This window comes from Pezoporus flaviventris, unplaced genomic scaffold, assembly GCF_033815535.1.
Source record: "Pezoporus flaviventris isolate CSIRO_AGI_PZ_B2104156 unplaced genomic scaffold, CSIRO_AGI_Pfla_v1 ptg000001l, whole genome shotgun sequence".
Lineage (NCBI taxonomy): Eukaryota > Metazoa > Chordata > Aves > Psittaciformes > Psittacidae > Pezoporus > Pezoporus flaviventris.
Window position 1 is genome coordinate 55,826,169 of NW_026892549.1, and position 21,278 is coordinate 55,847,446.

A 21,278-nucleotide genomic window follows, 5' to 3' on the forward strand; every position below is an offset into this window, starting at 1 on the left:
GAAGGCAGGGAAAAAAGGGAGAGCAGGGGGAAGAAAAACACTGATGAAAAATTAATATGATGGGAGAGTGGGAATCAGAGCCAAAGGGAAGGTGCATTACAGATGAAAACTATGGTCAATCACATTAGTCCACCACTATGACAGAACTTTCCAGTATGGTTGCTAAACTTGAAGGTCAACCCAACAAGAGCCCGTAACCCAGCTTCTCATTCATTCCTTTCCAAAACAGAGGGGAGGAAAGAAAAAAAAGCGTCTACTCTGATCATCCAGCACATGGGATGTGTGAAGAAAATGGGTCAGTTTGCTTTTCTCTCACAACACAGAAGTGCACACAGAACTTTGAACTCTTCACACTATGTTAACTGCCCTCTCTCTTAAATCCCTAGTTTATGAGGTAATTCCACTGAGGACACAGCAAGGTTTGGGTAATAAACTCAGCTCTAAAGCATTCCTACAGGTCAGTAAGAAGTGACAGTCCGCCCCCATTTTGAGGGATGTCTTTTCATTTGAAGCAAAAAAATGAAGGGAGGATGTGTGTAAAAAACTATGACAGCAGTAAAAATGTGTTCAATTGTTTTTCACGGTAGTTATGCAACAAACACAGCTACAAGAGTCTCAGTTGTCACTGTTACAATTCTACTAATATGACGGGGTAACTTTCAGCCTTTCAGTGCCTAAAGGGGATACAAGAAACCCGTAGGGACAGGACACAGGGAATGGCTTTAACCTGACAGAACAGGGGAGATTGAGATGAGCTCTTAGGCACAAATTCTTCCCTGTGAGGGTGCTGAGGCGCTGGCACAGGGTGCCCAGAGAAGCTGTGGCTGCCCCATCCCTGGCAGTGTTCAAGGCCAGGCTGGACACAGGGGCTTGGAGCAACCTGCTCTAGTGGAAGGTGTCCCTGCCTGTGGCAGGGGTTGGAACTGCATGAGCTTTAAGGTCCCTTTCAAGACAAACCACTCTGGGATTCTATGCTTGCACCCATATAAAGCAAAACTGAGTTGGCTACTTCTTGTTGGTTCATATTCAATATAGCATTAAAACAGCGAGTATTTTTTAAGACTACAATAAGACATGACTTCCAGACAGGGTTGGCAGGAAAGAGCTAGCCTTGTTTCATCAACTGACAGTCACCAACAACGAGCCCTCAAACCCCTCTTCAGGTACATAACCAGAATTAAAGAATCCCTACGTATGGGAACCATAAAGCTTGCAATGACAACCACTCCTTGCCACAAGACAAGATGTAATAAATTAAATAAAAAGAAAGAAAACAAGTAAAAGATCAGAAACTTGCTTCTGTTTGAGCACTGTGTGACTATTTCAGTCCCAAACGCAAGTGAGCATGAAGGACAGCAACCAGTTGCCAATACCTGCACCAGGAGTAACACGTGAGAACAAGCTTTGTAGACATCCTCGGTCCCCATGGGCATTTGGCAAGCCCCAGGTCCAACCACAATATTAACATTTTCTGTTGGAAGGACCCAGAAATGAAGCAACAAAAATGCTGCCAGCCAAGTTTCACAGACCATCACCCTCTTACCAAGCACCTGTCTCCCCAGCTCCAACAGTTCTTCCCACTGACAGCCTCAGATTATATGTATTTCCATGTATTAAACTGGGAGGAGAAGTGGTAAACAACCACAATTGGCAGACATACTTTTTGAAGACTTCGCTAACACAAAACTACTATTTTAAGAGCAGAAAAAACCCTGAACACCCAAGTTCCATGCTTTCTCATAGCAAAGTTGTGTGCATATGCGTCTTCCTCACCTGATACCACATACAGTATTCTAATAGCACATCAATACTCCTAGTGGAACAAAAGCAATTAAGTGAAAACTCTTCAGCTCTGACCACCACCTTTAGTTTTATATAAGGTGTTCTGCCCCAAAAAAACATCCTGTTATCAATTTAGTATTTAAACCCCCCAACCAGACTGTTAGTATGAGCTAACAGTAGCTAGTAGTTACAACAAAGTATTTGGTGGGATATTTGCTGCAGCCAAAAAATGTCAGACACTAAATACCTTGACCTTTTTTCAGTAAACACTTCTTAGCTGACACTTTCTTCCACTCACATAAAAACCCCCAAGCCCCCCCAAACCAACACCAAAAGAAAACCCCATCCACCGGACAAAGCTCCTTTGTCACACAAGCACTAATTCTTCCTTTCTGAAATGGGAAATAAATAATTGGGAACAAAATGCCATGAGAGTGAGCTTTCTGTCGAGGCAGATGTGAACATCTCGCTGGGAACCAGAGCAACCCACACCTTGAACGCTCCATCTAAACCATCATGCTTCCCATTGAAACTTAACTAGGCTCAGAAGAAACTTTGGAGCAATGTGTTAAGAGAGGGAAAACTCAACACCCCAAACTAACAGCAAAATCAAGTTCTAATTAAGATGAGAAACTACGTGATGATACATTTCTATCTCAGGACTCATTCCGAAGCCATCAAGAGCAGCATTTCCCATCTGGGGTGGGTGGCAGAATAGATGTGAACTACAAAAAAGCATCTTCAGCCTCTTCACAGAAGGTAAGTCTGTTGAGAGTTTCAGCTCAGTTCCAAAATAAGCCCAACCTACAAAACTCCCAGGAAACAGAAGACGAAACAAATCCATATTCTGGATGTTTAAAGCTGATCACAAATTCAGGCCACGGAAAGAAGTGCTGTAACATTCACACACTGGTCCACCAGCCACCTGGAAGCCTGTAAACCCACGTTCTTTCTTCCTCAGCTTTTAGGTAACATTTCCTAGATGTAGATCATGTTATGTATCCAAATGGCCCAGGCTCACCAGAACCACACAGCAACAAGTACAAGAAATCTCTGAGGAAAGGAAACAAGTGTAGTCATATGTTATTTTAAGACCCTGAACAGAGCTGAGGGGACTACCACCATAAACAATTCCAGAAGACAAAGCCACACAAGCTAACACCAGTGGGATGCTCCTCATTGCTACACAGACACATAATGCAGTTTAATCTTTGACTCCTTCTACTCTTAAGTATATTGTCCTTGGATTAGAAAGGAACAAGCGAGGCATCTTCCTGCAGAGATGACCTGGAAGAAGTAAAAAATGACCCAATTCCACATCTCCAGGGCTTAGGAGAGTAAAAGTGAAGGTGCTCAAATGGGAACACAATGAAAGCACCATGCCTTGTGCTCTGCAGAAAGAGGTTTTTGAATGTCAAGATTTATTTCTGCTGGAGGAAGGGTTTCTTTTACCCAAAACATGTATCTGGTTGCATAAGCCAGCAAATTATAGCTATGTGCCATGGGAAAAACACTGCAGCAGAAAAACTGGGAAAGCTCTGAAAAGGATAAAAATGAGATGTCTTCTGCACAAGAGAACAGTCAGAAGTCGTCTTGAGGCACAGCTTTCAAATCCAATGCGGTTCTCATCAATGGACAAATTATACAAGTAGCATATGTGTCTAAATGAGACCTGTTCTTCACAATTATCATGCCTTAATGAAAAGCAGTGTACATTTAGATACCTAAAAATACAGAAAATATATACAATGCACTATCATAAAAAAGGTACAGGCTTTAAAAAAGCACATGGATGTTTTTTTCCTTCAAAATCTCCACTGCAGGTTGGATTATGATTTTTAAAGAAGGGTTTATAACCTTCGATCTCCTTCAGAACACAGAAGGAAAATCCATTCTAGAGTGACTAGAAGAATCACTATATTTTGCAGCAAGAAAGAAATGCCAGGGTTAAAGCAACAACCCAGCAAGCACTGTTTAGGGATTCTTTTTTACTCTCAACTATTATTTTTCTAGTACATGAAGAATATGAACAATTGTCAATCAAGAGATTAAGATCTTGTACAAGCAGAAGGATACATAAGAGCACACATGACCAGAACTATGGCAGGAGTTGAGTTCCCTCCCCATCCAAAACACTTCAAAGCTAAACACTTTATTTGGGATTCGGAGTCTTTAGAAAGCAGCACTGTACTCTGTGTTCATTGTTCTCTACATCTAAAAGCAAACACTCTCCCCAGCTTTCACTACGACAACCTGGGACAAAACCAAAGAAAGTTTTTGATCATAATCTTGATTTATTTATAGGTGACAAGAATGCAATCAACAAGAACAGACATTACCCCTGCCCCAGCACAATTTACATGGCATTTCTATTAACAAAGTACACATACAAAGTAGAAAGGAACTTGCTCTCGAGTTGCTTCTTTTCCTCCCTTCACACTTCCTCTGGGATTACGGCAACATCCTCCCAAGTACAACTGTCTCTAACTCACAGCACACTTAGCAAAAGAAATACCCTGTTATATCTCTGCAATCTAACTATTCTAACACACAAACACACGACCCTTCTTTCAGGCAAAGGTCAGGTACAATCTCCTTGCACCAAGAGCAGAAGAGAGCTGTACACCCCATAAAAAGGCTACTGGAAGCTTGAGGAAGCTGCTGTCAGCAACAGCCTTCCACCAAGGGCTGGATTGTGCTCTGATAAATAGAGGGAAATAACTGTCAATCTCCACCAGTATCAGACCACTGTTCCTTCCTCTGCAAGTAAGGAAGTTTGGAATATTAATGACAGAGGGTTCCACTAAAGCAGCATACACAGATGTCAAGTGATCACAGAACACTAGCACATATAATCATAGAATCAACTAGGCTGGAAAAGACCTTCAAGACCATAAATTCCAACTTTTACCCAAGGACTGCCAAGGCCATCACAAAACAGTATTACTAGATGCTGAAGAACTGCCTGCAAATGCTTTCAAGTCATTCAGGCAAAGTAGAAAAGGAATCGCAGCTGATATCACAAACTAAGTCTTCAGAGGGGCCAAGAAGTTTGAGCTAACATTACCACTTTATGCAATCACTTAATCCAGCAGCTATACATCAATACAAATTTCAGTATGAAGGGAGACCTTAGAGCAGCTCCAGCGCTTAAAGGGGCTACAGGAAACCTGGAGAGGGGCTTTGGACAAGGGCCTGTAGGGACAGGACAAGGGGCATCGCTTTAACCTGCCAGAACAGGGGAGACTGAGATGGGCTCTTAGGCAGAAGCTCTTCCCTGTGAGGGTGCTGAGGTGCTGGCACAGGGTGCCCAGAGAAGCTGTGGCTGCCCCATCCCTGGCAGTGTTCAAGGCCAGGCTGGACACAGGGGCTTGGAGCACCCTGCTCTAGCGGAAGGTGTCACTGCTTGTGGCAGGGGTTAGAACTGGATGAGCTTTAAGGTCCTTTCCAACACAAACCGGGCTGGGAGTCTATGACCTATGATGCACTGCACTAAGGCAGTGCACAATCACTTCAGGTATTTCAGAGGTTTAACATCCTGCAGACCCATAAAGATTCCAGTGGTTAAACACATAGCCAGGACCTAACAAAAGAGAAGCCCACCACAGGATATCTCAGATGACCCACAAACACCAGCGGGGACAACACGGAGCTGTGGCTACCACACGAGAGCACACGAGTGCCAGCAGCTCACTAGCACAGCTCACACATCGCAGGAACAACTCTTGCACAAGCATCAGCACGTGTCAGGTACTGCTTCCTACCGCTTGGGCAGGCATGCAGCAACAGGTTAAACCTGGCCAACAGTTACTAACCCTGCGCTTTTCCCCTGCCTCTGCACCAAAGGTTCCACACTGAACGCAAGGACAACCAACCTGTGAATCATTTCCTAAACCACAGCAGAAGTCAGCCAGAGTATTAAGGTAAAACAATGTCATTTTTGCTCACCTAAACATACTGAAAAGTGCAACATCTGAGGAGCAGACTGAACACTCCCACCCCAGGACCACGGTACTTACAGGCTTTTAACTCTTCTGTTAAAGGCACAGCTTGACAACATAGCAAGGGACAATGAAATAATGAACTGCATGCAGGAAATGCTGCCTCGGTCTCTTTACCCCCTGCGTGCCTTCCTGCCTGTCTGCAGGGTGGGCCACAGCACAGAACCAATACGCAAAAAACCTCACCCCAATCCTATAATGGAAATAAGTATAATTGCCAGCGGTCACAGGAGGACCCCTGTTAGCACCAAACACAAGCACGGAGGTGGAATGGAAGGAACTGTACCTTTTGATGGCAGCAGACCAACAGATCACAGCATCACAGAGTGGTTTGTGTTGGAAGGGACCTTAAACCTCATCCAGCTCCAATCCCTGCCATGACAGGGACACCTTCCATTAGAGCAGGTTGCTCCAAGGCCCTGTGTCCAACCTGGCCTTGAACACTGCCACGGATGGGGCAGCCACAGCTTCTCTGGGCACCCTGTGCCAGCACCTCAGCACCCTCACAGGGAACAACTTTTGCCTACGAGCTCATCTCAATCTCCCCTGTTCTGTCAGGTTAAAGCCATTCCCCTTGTCCTGTCCCTACAGGCCCTTGTCCAAAGCCCCTCTCCAGGTTTCCTGCAGCCCCTTTAGGCACTGGAGCTGCTCTGAGGTCTCCCCTTAAGGAGCCTTCTCTTGTCCAGGCTGAACCAGCCCAGCTCTCTCAGCCTGGCTCCATACAGATGCCTTCATTCCTCACACGGGCTTGAGTACATTGTCAAGCTGAACCCTCAGTCTGGCACTGCAACTTTGCCACCTCTGCTCAGGGGCTCGTTAACTACAGAAGTAGAGAGAATTTCACCACGATCCTGCCTGGAAACTTGATACAGGGAAGCTTAAAAACGTTTGGAATTATGAAGAGATCTAAAGCGAGGGGTTTAAGATCGCAGCTGTAATTAAAGACACTTTAAAAGCGGTACTTTCAGACCGTCCAGCCGCACACTAACTGACCGTTCCGTCGCCAGCTCCGCCTCAACACAAAACCAACTCACGGCCATCCCCAAACGCCTCTGAAGGAGCCTCTTCCACACGGGGCCGGCGGTGCAGCCACCTCCCTCAGCGCGGCTGCTCCGCCACCGGGCGGCCCCCCTCCATGCCTGCGACCGAGAGAAGGGCGCAGGCCCTGACCGCCCCGAGCCCCGCTCAGCACTGAGGGCGGGTGCGGAGCCCCGGGCCCACCGCTGCGCCTCAGCGGGAAGGGGAGGACGAGACTCCGGCCGCCCCGCAGGCCCCTCAGCGGGGCCAGGCCCCTGCTCCGAGCGGGCAGCGGAAACCACCGCGCCGGCAGAGCCGAGCCGGGCCGCACCCTGCCCGTACGCCGTTCCCGCCCGCGGTGCCCGGTCCGGGCTCACTCACCCTCCGAGAGCTCCAGCTCCAACTCCGCCAGGCTCTCCCGCACCTCGGGCGGCAGCGGCACCGCCTCCAGGGAGCAGCCGCCGCGCTCCGCCGCCATGGCGCGGCCGAGCAGCGAGCGGGACCCGCCACAGCCACCGCCCAGCGCTGCCGCAGGTGGGGCCGGGGGCGGGCAGCAGAAGGCGGTGCCGCGGAGGGGAGCGGAGCGCCCGGCCCCGCCCCGCCGCCCGGGCCTGGTGCGGCCTGGGCCGCCTCAGCGGGGGGTGCGGGGGCTGCGGGCGGGTTGAGGACAGGCAGCGCCGGGCATGCGGGCGGTCCCAGCGCTTAGAAAGGGGTTCCCTGTCCTGCCGCTGCCCTGCCTGCTGGAGCTGTGGCCCCATCTGAGACACCGAAACTACACTTTGGGGTAAAAAAAACCAAAACTAACCTTTTCTAAAGACAACCACCGTTGAAGGGCGCTGCGGAGGGGAGCAGGAAACGGTTGTTTCGGAGCCTGGGTTGAGGCTTTTCACAGTTCAACCACAGGCTGGTTGCAGGGTGAACACGCGGCAGGACACCAAGATGTGATCTTCCTGCCGCATTCCTCCAGCCCCCCAGAGACTCAGGCAAAGGCAAATACATGGATCTTGGGCTCAGTCCTGACTACAAGGACAGCTCCACCAGTAGCAATAACTCTCCTGCAGCTAGAGTGTGGGGAAGAAGCTTTCTACTAACAGCTCTTGTGGGAAACAGCTCTCTTTGGGGGTGAGCAGGTTCGTGTTGGTGGCAGCAGTGGGGCAGGAGCACTGTGTGCCCTCCCTGGCCTCCGCACCTTTCCCTCCATAGTGCAGTAGTGCAGTCCCTGGCTCCGAGATGGCAGAACAACAACAACAAAGGCACCTCTCTGCTGGCCTTCATTGTGGATGCCGGAGACGGACTGTATTGATAGGACGAGGGGTGATGGTTTCAAACTGAAATAGGGCAAGTTCGGGTTGGATATAAGGAAGAAGCTCTTCCCTGTGAGGGTGCTGAGGTGCTGCCACAGGATGCCCAGGGAAGCTGTGGCTGCCCCATTCCTGGCAGTGTTCAAGGCCAGGCTGGACACAGGGGCTTGGAGCACCCTACTCTAGTGGAAGGTGTCCCTGCCCATGGCAGGGGTTGGAACTGAATGAGCTTTAAGGTCCCTTTTAACCTAAACCAGGCTGGGATTCTATATAGAAAGACCAAGGGGAGGGAGGACTTACTGTAAAGCCAGAAGAGCAACTCCCTAACTCACAGAAGCTCATGTGTAGTATGTTAGCTGTTCTGTTAGTCCAAATGATCCTACTGAAATACTAAAACCCAATGTTAGGAACAGCAAGAAAAGTAAGTAAGCAAGGTAACAAGTAACCACAGAATGTAAGCATTCACTAATAAAATGTCATTTTAATAACTTTTTTTTTTTTACAAGGAGCCCACCTATACACTATAGAAAAATAAACACCAAAGAGACTCTTTGCAACTTACAGTACAGCAAGGCAGGCACACTTCAGCTGTTAATGTAGTCATTTCACATGAGAATGTAAAACACTGTTCTTAGTGAAAAGTAATTTCCTCTTAAAGTACTAAAATATAATAAAAAGTCATATAGAAAAAACGATGCAAAAGCACTGCCATTTATTCAGTTGCACAAGAGGTTGCAAGTGCCTCTGTTATGTATGGACCGACTCAGAAGAAAGCAGTAACTGAGGAAAGGTGTTGCAGTAGGGATCTCAGGAGCATCCTCATCACTTCATGTTCCTCTGGCGAGGAGGGCCTGGAACTTGTCCTAAATGTAAACAAATGAGTATTAGAAACCCATTTGTGTCACAAAGCAACAGGGTGCACTTTGCAGCATGTAATTTCCTCCATGTGCTTCATATGAGCTACCCTGAAAGCAATTCCCATTTTCATGAGCCACTTAGGAACAATACAAACCAAGATTTGGAAGCTTCCCCATCTGCCATAGCAAACTTTCCCCATCAAACCAATGCTCCATCACCCACTTCACACACCACAAACAGGGTTGTGCAGTTCAATTGTACTGCTCTGGTTATGATTTAACACACGTTCTGTTGCTGGAGAAAGTGTTGTCATTGAGTAGATGTTTTAAAGTCCATTAGTTCTGCTCACAGCATTGTTATAAAGGCTGCAGCATTGCTCTGTAGTTCCTGACATTCTGTAATTACTGACATCATTCTGGAGACATGGAAATTCCTGACGTGATAGGCATTTTCCACACAGAATTGCTATTAATAGTGTGCCAGTCGTGGAATACTTATTCCATGCTTACCATAAAGCAAAACACCTTATTTCTATAAATGCTGTCAGGTTTCAATTCCAACATTTGTTTCCCTATCTGCCATAAATAACTGCCGTATCTGGGGGAGGGGGAAGAGACAAACAAAAAACCCCAAACCCACAAAGTCATGGAATTAAGGTTTCTAGGCAAAATCCTGCTAAGAACAATGTCAGGAGTTCCCTTATGGAAGTGTCACTGTAGCTGCTGAGTTTAGTGATGTAAGCAAGACCAGGATATTTATTAGCTCAACTCAGCCAGAAACACAGGCGGTTTTTCAGCCCTTCCCCAGAGCTGTTGTCCAGCCATACCAGGCTCCTGGGTTCAATGCTGACAGCCAAGCTCCTCTCTTCCTAGAGAAACACATCATTTTAACATTTAATCTCTTAACACTAAAGGATGTGTTAGGAATGCAATGTGTGATCATTCAAAATTTGCCTTGGAAGGTAATTTAATCAGCATTATTTTTCTAAAAGCAGTTAAGTCTGATTGCTTGCCTGGAGATCAAGGACCATAGTGATCCAAAAGTAGCCTCACGAAGTAAAAGCTGACTGTGGGGATGAGCAGCCAGAAGTAATGTGGAGAAGGAACCAGCAATAGCAAAGGGATAAAGGTTGGATCAAAACACTGATGGCATTACCTGACCTGGTGGCCCACATTAGCTCAGACCAGGGAACAACATAAACCTGGATGAGTGAAGCAAGCTTTGGGATAGATGCACCGAAGTCCCTGGAGGAGCAGCTGTCAGCAGGCTCCCCAGGAGCCTCCACACCTTACTTCTGTGATACAAGACTAGAACATTAAATAATTCAGTCTAGAATTTAGGTGGGAGGTTTCTAAGTAGCAAAGTTAAGTGCCACTACAATCCTGTGTGTGCTCTTCAATCAATTTTAGGATTAGATACCTGTTTTTACTAGCCAATTTTTGTTTAATCTGTTATGGAATACAAGGAAGTGATAAATGAGGAAAGTATTATAGTGTGTACTGCAGGGAAGGCCCTGTTCAGCTATTGCAGTGATTCTCTTTGACTTTAAAGTCGTGTAGAGAGCTAATTTGCTTTATTTAAATTGCAACACTTGCTTATTTAGACTTGATAACAGGAGGGAAATGGAAATCACATGAAATTATTCAGCCTCATCTCTGGAGAATTTCCCTAAGAACTCCTTTTGAGACATGCTATGGTTTTAGATACGAGTCACAAAATGTTTTCATTTCAGAGATTAATCCCTCTCCCACTCAATAATTATTCCTTAAAATGATGCTCTTCACATGCTACCAGTGTCATAGGCAATACAGGAAGAACACTGCAAAAAGCAGGGGAAGAGGTTGTTCTCACCTGGGTGCATACCCCCCAGTCTTTGCTGGATAACCTCCAGGCGATGGATGTATTCCGTTAGTGATCGTTCAGGATCCTCAGTAGGCACAAGTGACTTTTCTGAACCCGAACTTGTGGATGGATGCAGTCTTAAAAGGAAAACAAATTACTTTCTTCGCATGCTATACCCTCAAATATAATAGTTACATTCATAAAGGCAGCAACTCAGTGCAAAGCAAACTCGAACAACAGTAAAAGCCGCCACCACCACCAAAGAGTTACATTTAAAACTGGGCAGCTTTGTATACAGGGGAGTCAAAAGAACTGGTGTATCTATGGTGTATCTATGAATATCTCTCTAGGTTTATGCAACACAAAGTACCTCAGGTAAGAAAGCTGCAGTCAGAGGCAAGCCCAAATGGCCAAGTGAGAAGACCCACTTCTGCAGAGAGAGAAGGACTGAAGAGGAGCGTGCTGCATCCAGGCATGTATGCTCTGTTCAGCAGGTAAAATGCTATCTTGAACGACAAGGTGGAAAAGGGGGACCCTGCAGATGCTAACACTGTGTTTCCTTTCTGGACATTAACAAACTGCAAAAATTAGCAAAACTACATACTGGAGGGGATACTGTGCAAACACACTGCTATTTGGAGTTAGGATTTATTCCTTCACCCTGCACCTTTGGATTAGTGGAAGTTGGCTCTTATCCATCCCTTCCTTCCATACAGCTTTGCCAGGAATAAAAGGGAGCAATAGGTAACGTTTAACCCATCTCAAATCCACGTCAGCCTTGAGTTGCCACTAACCCAGTCACAGTGGGTAATCAGTCAGGGCCTGCTGTTATTAGTATCCTTGTTCCATACAATACACGACTTTTCATGATAGGTCAGCTGCCAGCTTCTGTTTGTGGCTGTCAGACCCAGACACATGCCATGACAGAAGAAGAGGATGGGGTAGATGAAGTCCTCTGGGAAATGCTGGCAGGTCTCATGATTGTCCAGAATGTTTTGCTAAACTCTGCGAAGCAGAACAGTAGCTGTCCTTCGTGACAAGCACCATCCAGCCCCCAAATCAGTCAGCAGTGTTAAAAACTAGAAATAATTTGGAGCATCTTCTGTCTTTGGTACCTCTGTATCACCACAGCTACTTCCTTGCTATTCTTTTTGTCTTCACGAAGGAAATTCTTGCCTACTGATTGAAGTTTCTAATTTATCAAGGAGGTGAGGAGGCAAACAACACATCCCAAGCTGACAGGACTGAGAGCACCTACCTGCCTTCCACATCAACTCCTGCAAATCCTGACTTCAAGGAGGAAGACAGGTATGAGGAGGAGTGCTCTGGGAGATCCTACACCCAGTAATGGGCTATGCAGTGGCCAAGGTTACCCTGGGTTCCAGGAGAGCCTGGGACTGGAAAGGTCAGTGATGAGTGAAGGGCACCTTACAGCTCAGGCATTCTCTCAGTGGCACTGTGCAGAATGTCACCTGTGAATCCAGCCCAGTGACAAGCAGCTGGGGTTGGATTTCTGTGCAGAACTGGCCATAATTCATGAAAAACTGTAACTGCAAACACCCCACAAGAGCTCCAGCTCTCATTCTGCGCATCCCAGGGGTTGACAGCGGCTAACACTAATGCAGTGCTGTCATAAGGTAGGGGAGCCACTTCCACAGGGTGCTCAAAAATGAATCTCCAACTTGGACAGCAAAGGCAATAAGAATTACCCCTCACAGAATGCTGACAAACACAGAATCCCAGACTGGTTTGGGTTGGAAGGGATCTTAAACTCATCCAGTTCCAGTGCCCTACCACAGGCAGGGACACCTTCCACTAGAGCAGGGTGCTCCAAGCTCCATCCAACCTGGCCATTGTAAATACTGTAGCCTGTCCACATTAACCTGGGGAACACCACTAGGAATGGTCTCAGTCCAGGAATGTCGGTGTGCTTAAAGCACATGAGAAGTTTTCTCCTGTAAACATCCTGAAAGAAATAAACTGTTTCCCAGATGTAAGAAAACAAATCCCTCTTCTAGTTCCAGTGCCTCCTCCAGGCAGTGGTTATGTTTTGGAAAGCCTGTCCGTTGGTGTGGTGCAGCAGAGGCAGTGACCATGGACTGACCTGCGGGGTAGGCGGTGGGATGCTCTGGGGCAGGGGGTCCCCGACCTTGTGGAGCTGGTTCTGGGGCGCAGCCCGGTGTCCCGGGTAGGGGGGGAGCTCACGGCTGGGGGCTGCAGCTCATCCAGGACCTCAGTTCTAGCTCCAGGGGCTGTGTTAAATAGGAAACAGTTCAAAACACACATGCTGGGAATCATCATAAACGTTAGGCTATCATAACCATAACCACTAAACCCCATGGGAATTACTGCACAATTAAACTGTATTTAAGCTGCATTTAAAACCAAACACACTTTCTACAGCTAACTGCTTTTTTGGTTTGGTTTCTGTTTGTTTTAACCAGATTTCGCAAAAGTTTTGCATTTCACTCTCAAACAACTGCTTCCTGCAGATGGAGAACTCGCCCTTTGTTCTTACTCCAGACTTGGTTTCTCACTAGCCGTTGCTACATCCACACAGAAGATGTCCCAATGGCTGAGATCAGCAAAATACTCTATTTTCGTTAAACTTAGTTCTTCTTGTTTGCTCTAAGTACATGTTACAGTTGAATTACACTGCCCGACTCTAGAGACAGCACAGAAACGAGATAGGGTTTGTTGGGTTTGGTGAAGGTTTGGGAAGGGCAGGGGGTGTTTTGTTTTCATTAAAACAGAAAAACCCCTTCAGAGAAGTCCTTTAACTCACAAAAAACCTCAAAACCAAACCCAAATATTATTTTTATGAAGCTGCCAGGATGCTGTTTTGCAGTGAGGCAGAAGTTCAGCAGGGGTTTCAGGACTCAAGTGTCATAATGAACCGCACCACAGTGGTTCAAAGAATTCCAGACTGGTTTGTGTTGGAGGGGACCTTAAAGCTCATCCAGTTCCCACCTCCTGCCATGGTCAGGGACACCTTCCACTAGAGCAGGTTGCTCCAAGCCCCTGTGTCCAACCTGGCCTTGAACACTGCCAGGGATGGGGCAGCCACAGCTTCTCTGGGCACCCTGTGCCAGCACCTCAGCACCCTCACAGGGAAGAGCTTCTGCCTAAGAGCTCATCTCAATCTCCCCTGTTCTGGCAGGTTAAAGCCATTCCCCTTGGCCTGTCCCAGTGTTAACAGGTGAACAGATTTTGCCACTTCTATGGGTGTGTTTTGGGGTTTGTTTTTAAATGCAATGCATCACTAAAGAGAAATTATGACTAAAACAAAGTACCGAAAGGCTTACCTGTGTAACCTTCTGTACTGTGAGCAATGGTTTCAGCCTGTGTGCTCTTCCTGCCAACTTTGTTCCACTTCTTCACCAAAAACTTTAACCTTGGTAACAAAAGAAATTTGGGCAATCATTAAAAATAAGTCAAAATACACTGAATTTTAATGTTAAACTTTGCTGGCATCAAAATAAGAATCCTTGCAGGAATGGAGGAAACATTGTTCAACTTTGGTCATTAGAGTGAAGGGTCATCCCATTTTACTTTGCAATGCTCCTCTACCTTTTGGAAAGGTTTGCTTGTTTTGGCACTGCTCCTGCACTGTCCCTCATTTCCAGAGTTCTGTGGCAGCTCTTCCTGACTAGGAGAAGTAATTTGGAGGTCAATGTTTCTACATCCTTTGATATCACAATCACAGCATCCATGTAAAAGACAAGAGCTGAAAGACACTCTGTGACATCTGAAAGTCTTAAACTTGGTAGTAATCATTTTTACTGGACAAGGAAATTGCACAGAAGTAACCCACTTACATTTCATAGAATCCCAGCCTGGTTTGAGTTGGAAGGGACCTTAAAGCTCATCCAGTTCCAACGCCCTCTGCCACAGGCAGGGACACCTTCCACCAGAGAAGGTTGCTCCAAGGCCCTGTGTCCAACCTGGCCTTGAACACTGCCAGGGATGGGGCAGCCACAGCTTCTCTGGGCACCCTGTGCCAGTGCCTCAGCACCCTCACAGGGAAGAGCATCTTCCTAAGAGCTCATCTCAATCTCCCCTGTTCTGGCAGGTTAAAGCCATTCCCCCTTGGCCTGTCCCTACAGGCCCTTATCCAAAGCCCCTCTCCAGGTTTTCTGTAGCCCCTTTAGGCACTGGAGCTGCTCTGAGGTCTCCCCTTGAGGAGCCTTCTCTTGTCCAGGCTGAACCAGCCCAGCTCTCTCAGCCTGGCTCCAGAGCAGAGCTGCTCCAGCCCTCACAGCACCTCCATGGCCTCCTCTGGACTCTCTCCACATCCCTCTTGGGCTGTTTCCCCAGAGCTGGATCAGAACTGCAGGGGGGGTCTCCCCAGAGCACAGCAGAGGGGGAGAATCCCCTCCCTGAGCTGCTGCTCATGCTCTGGGGGTGCAGCCCAACACATGGGGGGGTTCTGGGCTCAAGGACACACTGAAGCCAGGTCATGGGAAGCTTCTCATTGACCAACACCCTCAAGTTCATCTCCTCTGGGATGCTCCATCCAGTCTCTCTCAGCCTGTGTTTCACTTGGGATTGCCCCAACTCCAGGGCAGGACCTTGCATTTGGCCTTGTTGAACTTCATGAGGTTCATGTAGTCCCACCTCTCCAGCCTGTCCAGGTCCCTCTGGATGGCATAAAGATGATGGCATTTAAAACTATTCTTTTCGTTAAATGGTCTCAAAACCCATTACGAAATGGCATATTGTCCCAAGTACAGTTAACAAAACCCATCTGATAGTAAGTGACAGAACATGATAGACTCAAACCCCGTTAAACACAGGCTACCAGATTCAAGACGGGAAAAACCATCACTGTTGAGACGATCACATCCTGAAACAAGACAGACTATTCAGTGAGTCCAAATAGATAAGGATCAGACCTGAAAGGAAAACAGTTTGTAATGGATGTGCACTGAATCTCAACTGGATTGCTGCTGGGTATCCCTTAGGACAGAAACAGCTTTGTATCAGTCTATAGTTTAGTACACATCCAAGTTAGCACTGACTTTGCAATAGCAGTTTAGCCAAAGTTATAGCTAACAAGTCATAGAACCATGGAATGTTTTGGCTGGAAGGAACCTTAAAGATATCTAGTTTCAGCCCCCTGCCACAGGTGGGGACCCAGGTCACAAGAATGGGAGTCTTGCATGATATCCCTCCACCAGTTTAAATTAGTTTTGGAGGTAACTTTTGCTTAATAGTAATCTAGGATAAGCCACAGGAACTCTACTTTTTTAAAATTCCCATGAAAATATCACGTAAGAGAGACAGTGTTTTGGCTTTACCTTGATATGGCAATGATTGCCCTGGCTGCACATCTGAACTTGGTAAAAGGACGGGAACGTGATCCAGAAAGCTGCAGGTCTGCAGGCGAGGGGTAGATTCCCATGCGTGCTATTAGGGAGAGGGTGGCTTGTTCACAGTCCTGAAAACCACCGAGAAGCAGCAAAAGGTATTTCTTCTGATAAACCAAAGCCTTTCTAAAGCTCTCTGCTCTGAGGTACTTCCTATATAATCTCTGCAACTGGAGAAAAAGCAAAAACAGGAAACAAAAATAAATCCAATCTGTTAAGATCTGGCTACAGAAAGCTCAGAAAAGTTAGTAGCTTTTCCCAGCAGCATCTCCCACAATACAGGTATCTAAAACCCGTGGCTTTACCAAAATATAGAAAGATAATTTATAATTATCAAGCATGGAAGCAGTGCAAGTTTCTCTCTACTCTGCTCTCATGAGACCTCACGTGGAGTATTGTGTACAGTTCTGGTATCCTCAATATAAAAAGGACATGGAACTGTTGGAACAAGTCCGGAGGAGGCCACAAGGATGATCAGGGGACTGGAGCACCTCCTGTATGAAGACAGGCTGAGAAAGTTGGGGCTGTTCAGCCTGGAGAAGAGAAGGCTGGGTGGAGACCTCATAGCAGCCTTCCAGTATCTGAAAGGGGCCTATAAGGATGCTGGAGAGGGACTCTTCATTAGCGACTGTAGTGACAGGACAAGGGGTGATGGGTTCAAACTTAAACAGGGAAAGTTTAGATTGGATATAAGGAGGAAGTTCTTTACTGTTAGGGTGGTGAGGCACTGGAATGAGCTGCCCAAGGAAGCTGTGAATGCTGGTGGTGTTCAAGACCAGGTTGGACAGAGCCTTGGATGGCATGGTTTAGTGTGAGGTGGCCCTGCCCATGGCAGGGGGGTTGCAACTAGATGATCTTACGGTCCTTTCCAACCCCGACTATTCTATGATTCTCAGTGTAATTCTGAGCAAGTATTTGTGTCACAGCCACCATGGCTCAGCCAGTTTTGGTGCAATGCCATGGTATGACACTCCTGCAGTGGACACCACACATAGAGGCTTGTACTAAGTCTAATGAATTTGTGTATATCTGTGTAGTCTTGGCTAGGCTAGAAAGTTTTGGCCTGGTTACTGCTTGGTGTGCAAAACACCAACCACAACCAAGTTGTCTTCACATAGAACGCTGATATCATGGGCACAAGGGCAGCAGGAAGGATTCTGTATGTAGATAAAAAGCCCCCACGTTTGGAGTGTCAAACTGCCTTAGCTCTCCTGAAGGTTTCAAAGCAACACGGTCATATCTGAAACTCTAAACCAGTGTAACTCTTAACAAAAAAATTAACATCTGCTTTAAATATTAAGCAGAAAACACACTGGGATAAGTGCCCATCAGGCTTGATGATTATCAAATGTGTCACAGGAATAAAAAGTATTTAAGATTGGTGAGGGCAGATTAATAATAACGGATGTTGGATATTTTCATGCTTGGACATTAAGTCTGACTCTCCCTCTCCTTTAAGAGTAGCAATTAGTTCCACAGACCTTGGTTACTTTGGGTGCACGTTCCTGTCTAACACCAAGGAAGTTAAAAAGGAGCTTCTCTGATGAGGTATATAGGGAAAGGTGTTCCTAATTTAATATGCAGTGTGTAAAACTGTTCATCTATAAAGACACCTTTTCAGATAGCAACTGAAGCCTACAGCAAATAAGTGAAACCTAAATGCCATAATCTGACACATATATCTCCAGAAATCCAAGCTGTCCACTTCCTGGCTCCTCTGCAACAGGAAGTTTTATTATCATCTTTATCAAAAGAAATAAAATAGAATTACTAAATTACCTGTCCTACATGTGACATTAATGCCTTAGGCAATGCCTAAAGAACAGTACTACCAAGAACTAAACTCCCCAGAGGTTTTTATGGTAACAGTTCTCACACAGCAAAGCTGTACAATAGGCAAGATGGTGAGAGCAAACCATGCGTCAAAGGTTGAAATGACATGCCAAAGCCTGTGGCACTGCTCACTCCCCAAGCTCCAGACAGCCCCTTTGCTGGCCATCATGAGAATTTTACCTTAGGACTGGAAGTTTCTACCAGTGGTTTATTTGCAGTTCCAGCACTGGCTTTAGCCAGTTCTGATTCAGCCTGTTTCAGAGCTTTCTGCAAAATGTTCCTCTCTTGCTGCCAGGATTCTCTTTCCAGTTCTTGAACAGAGTTGGTATCACACGTAGATCTGATCTAAAAAAAGAAACCCAAAGGAAGTGAGCTGTGATGGGGTTTGCATATTACTCCCACAGCAAACCTCTCAAAGAGAGTAATAAGCTAACTTGATGGACAAAAACTGTGAAGATAACTAGACTGAAAACCAGCAGTGGCATTCAGGCGTTAAATGATAGGCTGGGCAGCTGAAGCACACAAGTAGCCTTTCTTAAGAAGGATCAAAGCAATTGTTAATCAAGCTATCTCTTCACTATCGATCTGAGTGGCTGTACAGGAATCCTATTCCCTTTAGTAGAAGTCTTCTCAACACTTGGAAACTGAGAGAGCTGGGCTTGTTCAGCCCGAAGAAGAGAAGGCTCCTTATGCAGAGACGTCAGAGCAGCTCTAGTGCCTAAAGAGGCTGCAGAAAACCTGGAGAGGGGCTTTGGACAAGGGCCTGTAGGGACAGGACAAGGGGAATGGCTTTAACCTGACAGAACAGGGGAGATGGAGATGGAGATGAGCTTTTAGGCAGAAGCTCTTCCCTGTGAGGGTGCTGAGGCACTGGCACAGGGTGCCCAGAGAAGCTGTGGCTGCCCCATCCCTGGCAGTGTTCAAGGCCAGGTTGGACACAGGGCCTTGGAGCAACCTGCTCTAGTGGAAGGTGCCCCTGCCCGTGGCAGGGGTTGGAACTGGATGAGCTTTAAGGCCCTTTCCAACCCAACCCATTCCATGATTGTATGAAATGCTCTCTACTTCTCAGCATATTTGAGTTGAATGATGCTTCAAGAATCTATCACTACCCTCAGTACCATTTTGAAATTAGGCATTGATTTCTGTCCAAGTTAAACTTTTGTCCTGTACTTATCATCTAATTCACAGATGTTCTATACAATTTCATTTTTTCCACTGAACCTTTTTTATCCTGAAGGATGCATTTCCCTTTGTATGTCCTTCACCGGCATAGCGGCTGTGCCACAGCACACATTGAGATGAGACTGAAGAGTGCTTTGAGAATGAGGGCAGAGATAAGGACTTCAGGTACAAAATACACTTCAGATAGATAAGTATTATTAAAAATAGTTCAAACATGGGAAAAAAAAAAATGTGTATCATACTCAAAGGGAGGTAAGCTGCTCTATATTGGACTCCTCAGCAAGCATCCCAGTGAGGATCATGGTCCCACCATCCTAGGGACCTACAGACCCACAAAAGCTCAGTTTGAAGGTGGTAACAGATACTTGTAATATCTGAAGGAATTCCACATGATTCATCTATGCAGTTGATTCTACTGCACCAGTTGGCTTTTGACTGACCAGTTGACTCCATATTCACCTTGGCAAGGGTTTTCCCTTTTGGCATTTGACACTTTCCCTGTCTAATAGTCCCACACTATCACAACTCAAGGAGGTAACAGCAGTATATTCCTTTGGTCTCCAGAGCATGTTGTTCAGTATCTTAAAGGAAAGAGAAATTCAGGGAGGAAATTGAAGCAAAAGGTGATTCTGGAAAAGAAATCAAAGAAGAGGGCAGAGGGAAGGGAACATTTGTGCCCACAGAAGCATTGATACCAAGATGGGTTTTGCTGCCTAAGCTATACATCTTTAGAGTGCTCCACTAAACTTCTTCTGTGAAACAAAACAAAAGAAATTGGAAAACTTGAGTCCCTTTATTTTAGTGTGGCCATAGTCCCTAGAGGAGCCAATTGCAAAGAGTGGTCCAACAAGAGAAGGAACTGCTATTCTGAATGGCATTCCTGGGCGTAATGTGATGAGAGCCTGGAAAACCTAAATGTTGTGAAAAGCATTTGGAACAGAGTTGGTAATGCAGAAGACCTAACAGTATCAGAGGAAAAACAAACAACTCAAACTATTTTTCTTTACCAGTAGAGTAATAACTTAGAGGGAGCAGAGCCAGAAAAACAGCTCAGGTCTGGAGGGAGTTTTGCTAAGTCCAATTTATACAGAGCCATAAGGTTGTCTCGTCCCCCCCCACAGGCTCTCTGAGCATTTTGTCCACAGCAGAGAGCTCTAAAGCTTTTTGAGAGGAAGGCTTAACCAAAATAACTCCATGGACACTCCCCAGGGAAGAGGTCACATCCCTCTCCTCAAGGCTGGAGATGATCCATTTGGCAACCACCTAAATGGCTGCACAGGTGACATAACAGAAGTATTTATTGTGTTTTGTAAGCAGTTAAGACACAGGCAGAGCTTGCACCCTGCCAAAGCAGCTTGTCATACATCTTGTGTTACAGAGTATGTGACAACCACATGAGTTACAAAAGCCTCTTCCTGTACCAGAGACAGACAGAACTATTTCCCAATGGTGTGATTTCTGGGGATCTGCTATCCAGCAGGTGAATGAATAGAGAGAGGCAGAATCAAACAGGAGCCAGGACCGTTAGGTAGCCCTAAATTCCCAAATTTTGGCTGAAATGTGGTTGGAGATCTCTATTATGAGGGAAAGACATAAATCATAGGGCAAAGTCATCTGGTGAACAAGATGGAATCTAAAATACTGAAGTTTTTATAATGTATTTCGTATCAGTAGACCGGGCCTCACTCTTTGACAACCCCTAGACTAGCATAAAGCATTTGCAATACTGCAGACATCAGTCAGAATAGGCCTCTTGAGATGACAAACCACTCCTGGACTTCCTGAAAAGGAGTTGACAGTTCACTGAAAACCAACTGTCTCTGGATGCATCCAGAAGCAGCAGCCACACATTCCAGGGATTGATACCCTTGGATGTATTATTGTGTGTCTAGGAAGAAAGACACCATTAGAAGCAGGCTTTGCAGTATAACAAAAAGCAACTATATGTTCATATAGTGACAATGTGAGGACATCTTTTTTTCCACCCCCAAGGCAAAAAATTATTTTCCTCAGGATGTTTTACTGAAAAAGAAAGGGAAGGAAGTCAATCAATCAACTGATGTGTATGCTGCAATCCAAAGAATACAGAACTT

General features: G+C 46.1%; 2 protein-coding genes across 12 annotated transcripts in view; both read right to left on the reverse strand.

Annotated features, from left to right (window-relative positions):
• Window positions 1-7,339, reverse strand: part of DIP2A (disco interacting protein 2 homolog A) — a 100,406-nt gene extending 93,067 nt beyond the window's left edge. For all 6 annotated transcript variants that reach the window (XR_009744291.1, XM_061458386.1, XM_061458377.1 and 3 more), the window contains exon 1: window positions 7,182-7,339. Coding sequence is in view for 5 of the 6 variants with exons in the window: in XM_061458386.1 (XP_061314370.1) it covers window positions 7,182-7,278 (97 nt within the window). In the remaining variant the exon portion in view is untranslated. The remainder of the gene's footprint in view (window positions 1-7,181) is intronic.
• A 1,217-nt stretch (window positions 7,340-8,556) lies between these two features.
• Window positions 8,557-21,278, reverse strand: part of PCNT (pericentrin) — an 89,004-nt gene continuing 76,282 nt past the window's right edge. For all 6 annotated transcript variants that reach the window (XM_061458423.1, XM_061458448.1, XM_061458432.1 and 3 more), the window contains 6 exons: window positions 18,184-18,348; window positions 16,102-16,340; window positions 14,107-14,195; window positions 12,906-13,053; window positions 10,811-10,938; window positions 8,557-8,964 (listed from right to left, as the gene is read on the reverse strand). In XM_061458423.1, coding sequence (XP_061314407.1) covers window positions 8,924-8,964; window positions 10,811-10,938; window positions 12,906-13,053; window positions 14,107-14,195; window positions 16,102-16,340; window positions 18,184-18,348 — 810 coding nt within the window. In that variant the 3' untranslated portion in view covers window positions 8,557-8,923. The remainder of the gene's footprint in view (window positions 8,965-10,810; window positions 10,939-12,905; window positions 13,054-14,106; window positions 14,196-16,101; window positions 16,341-18,183; window positions 18,349-21,278) is intronic.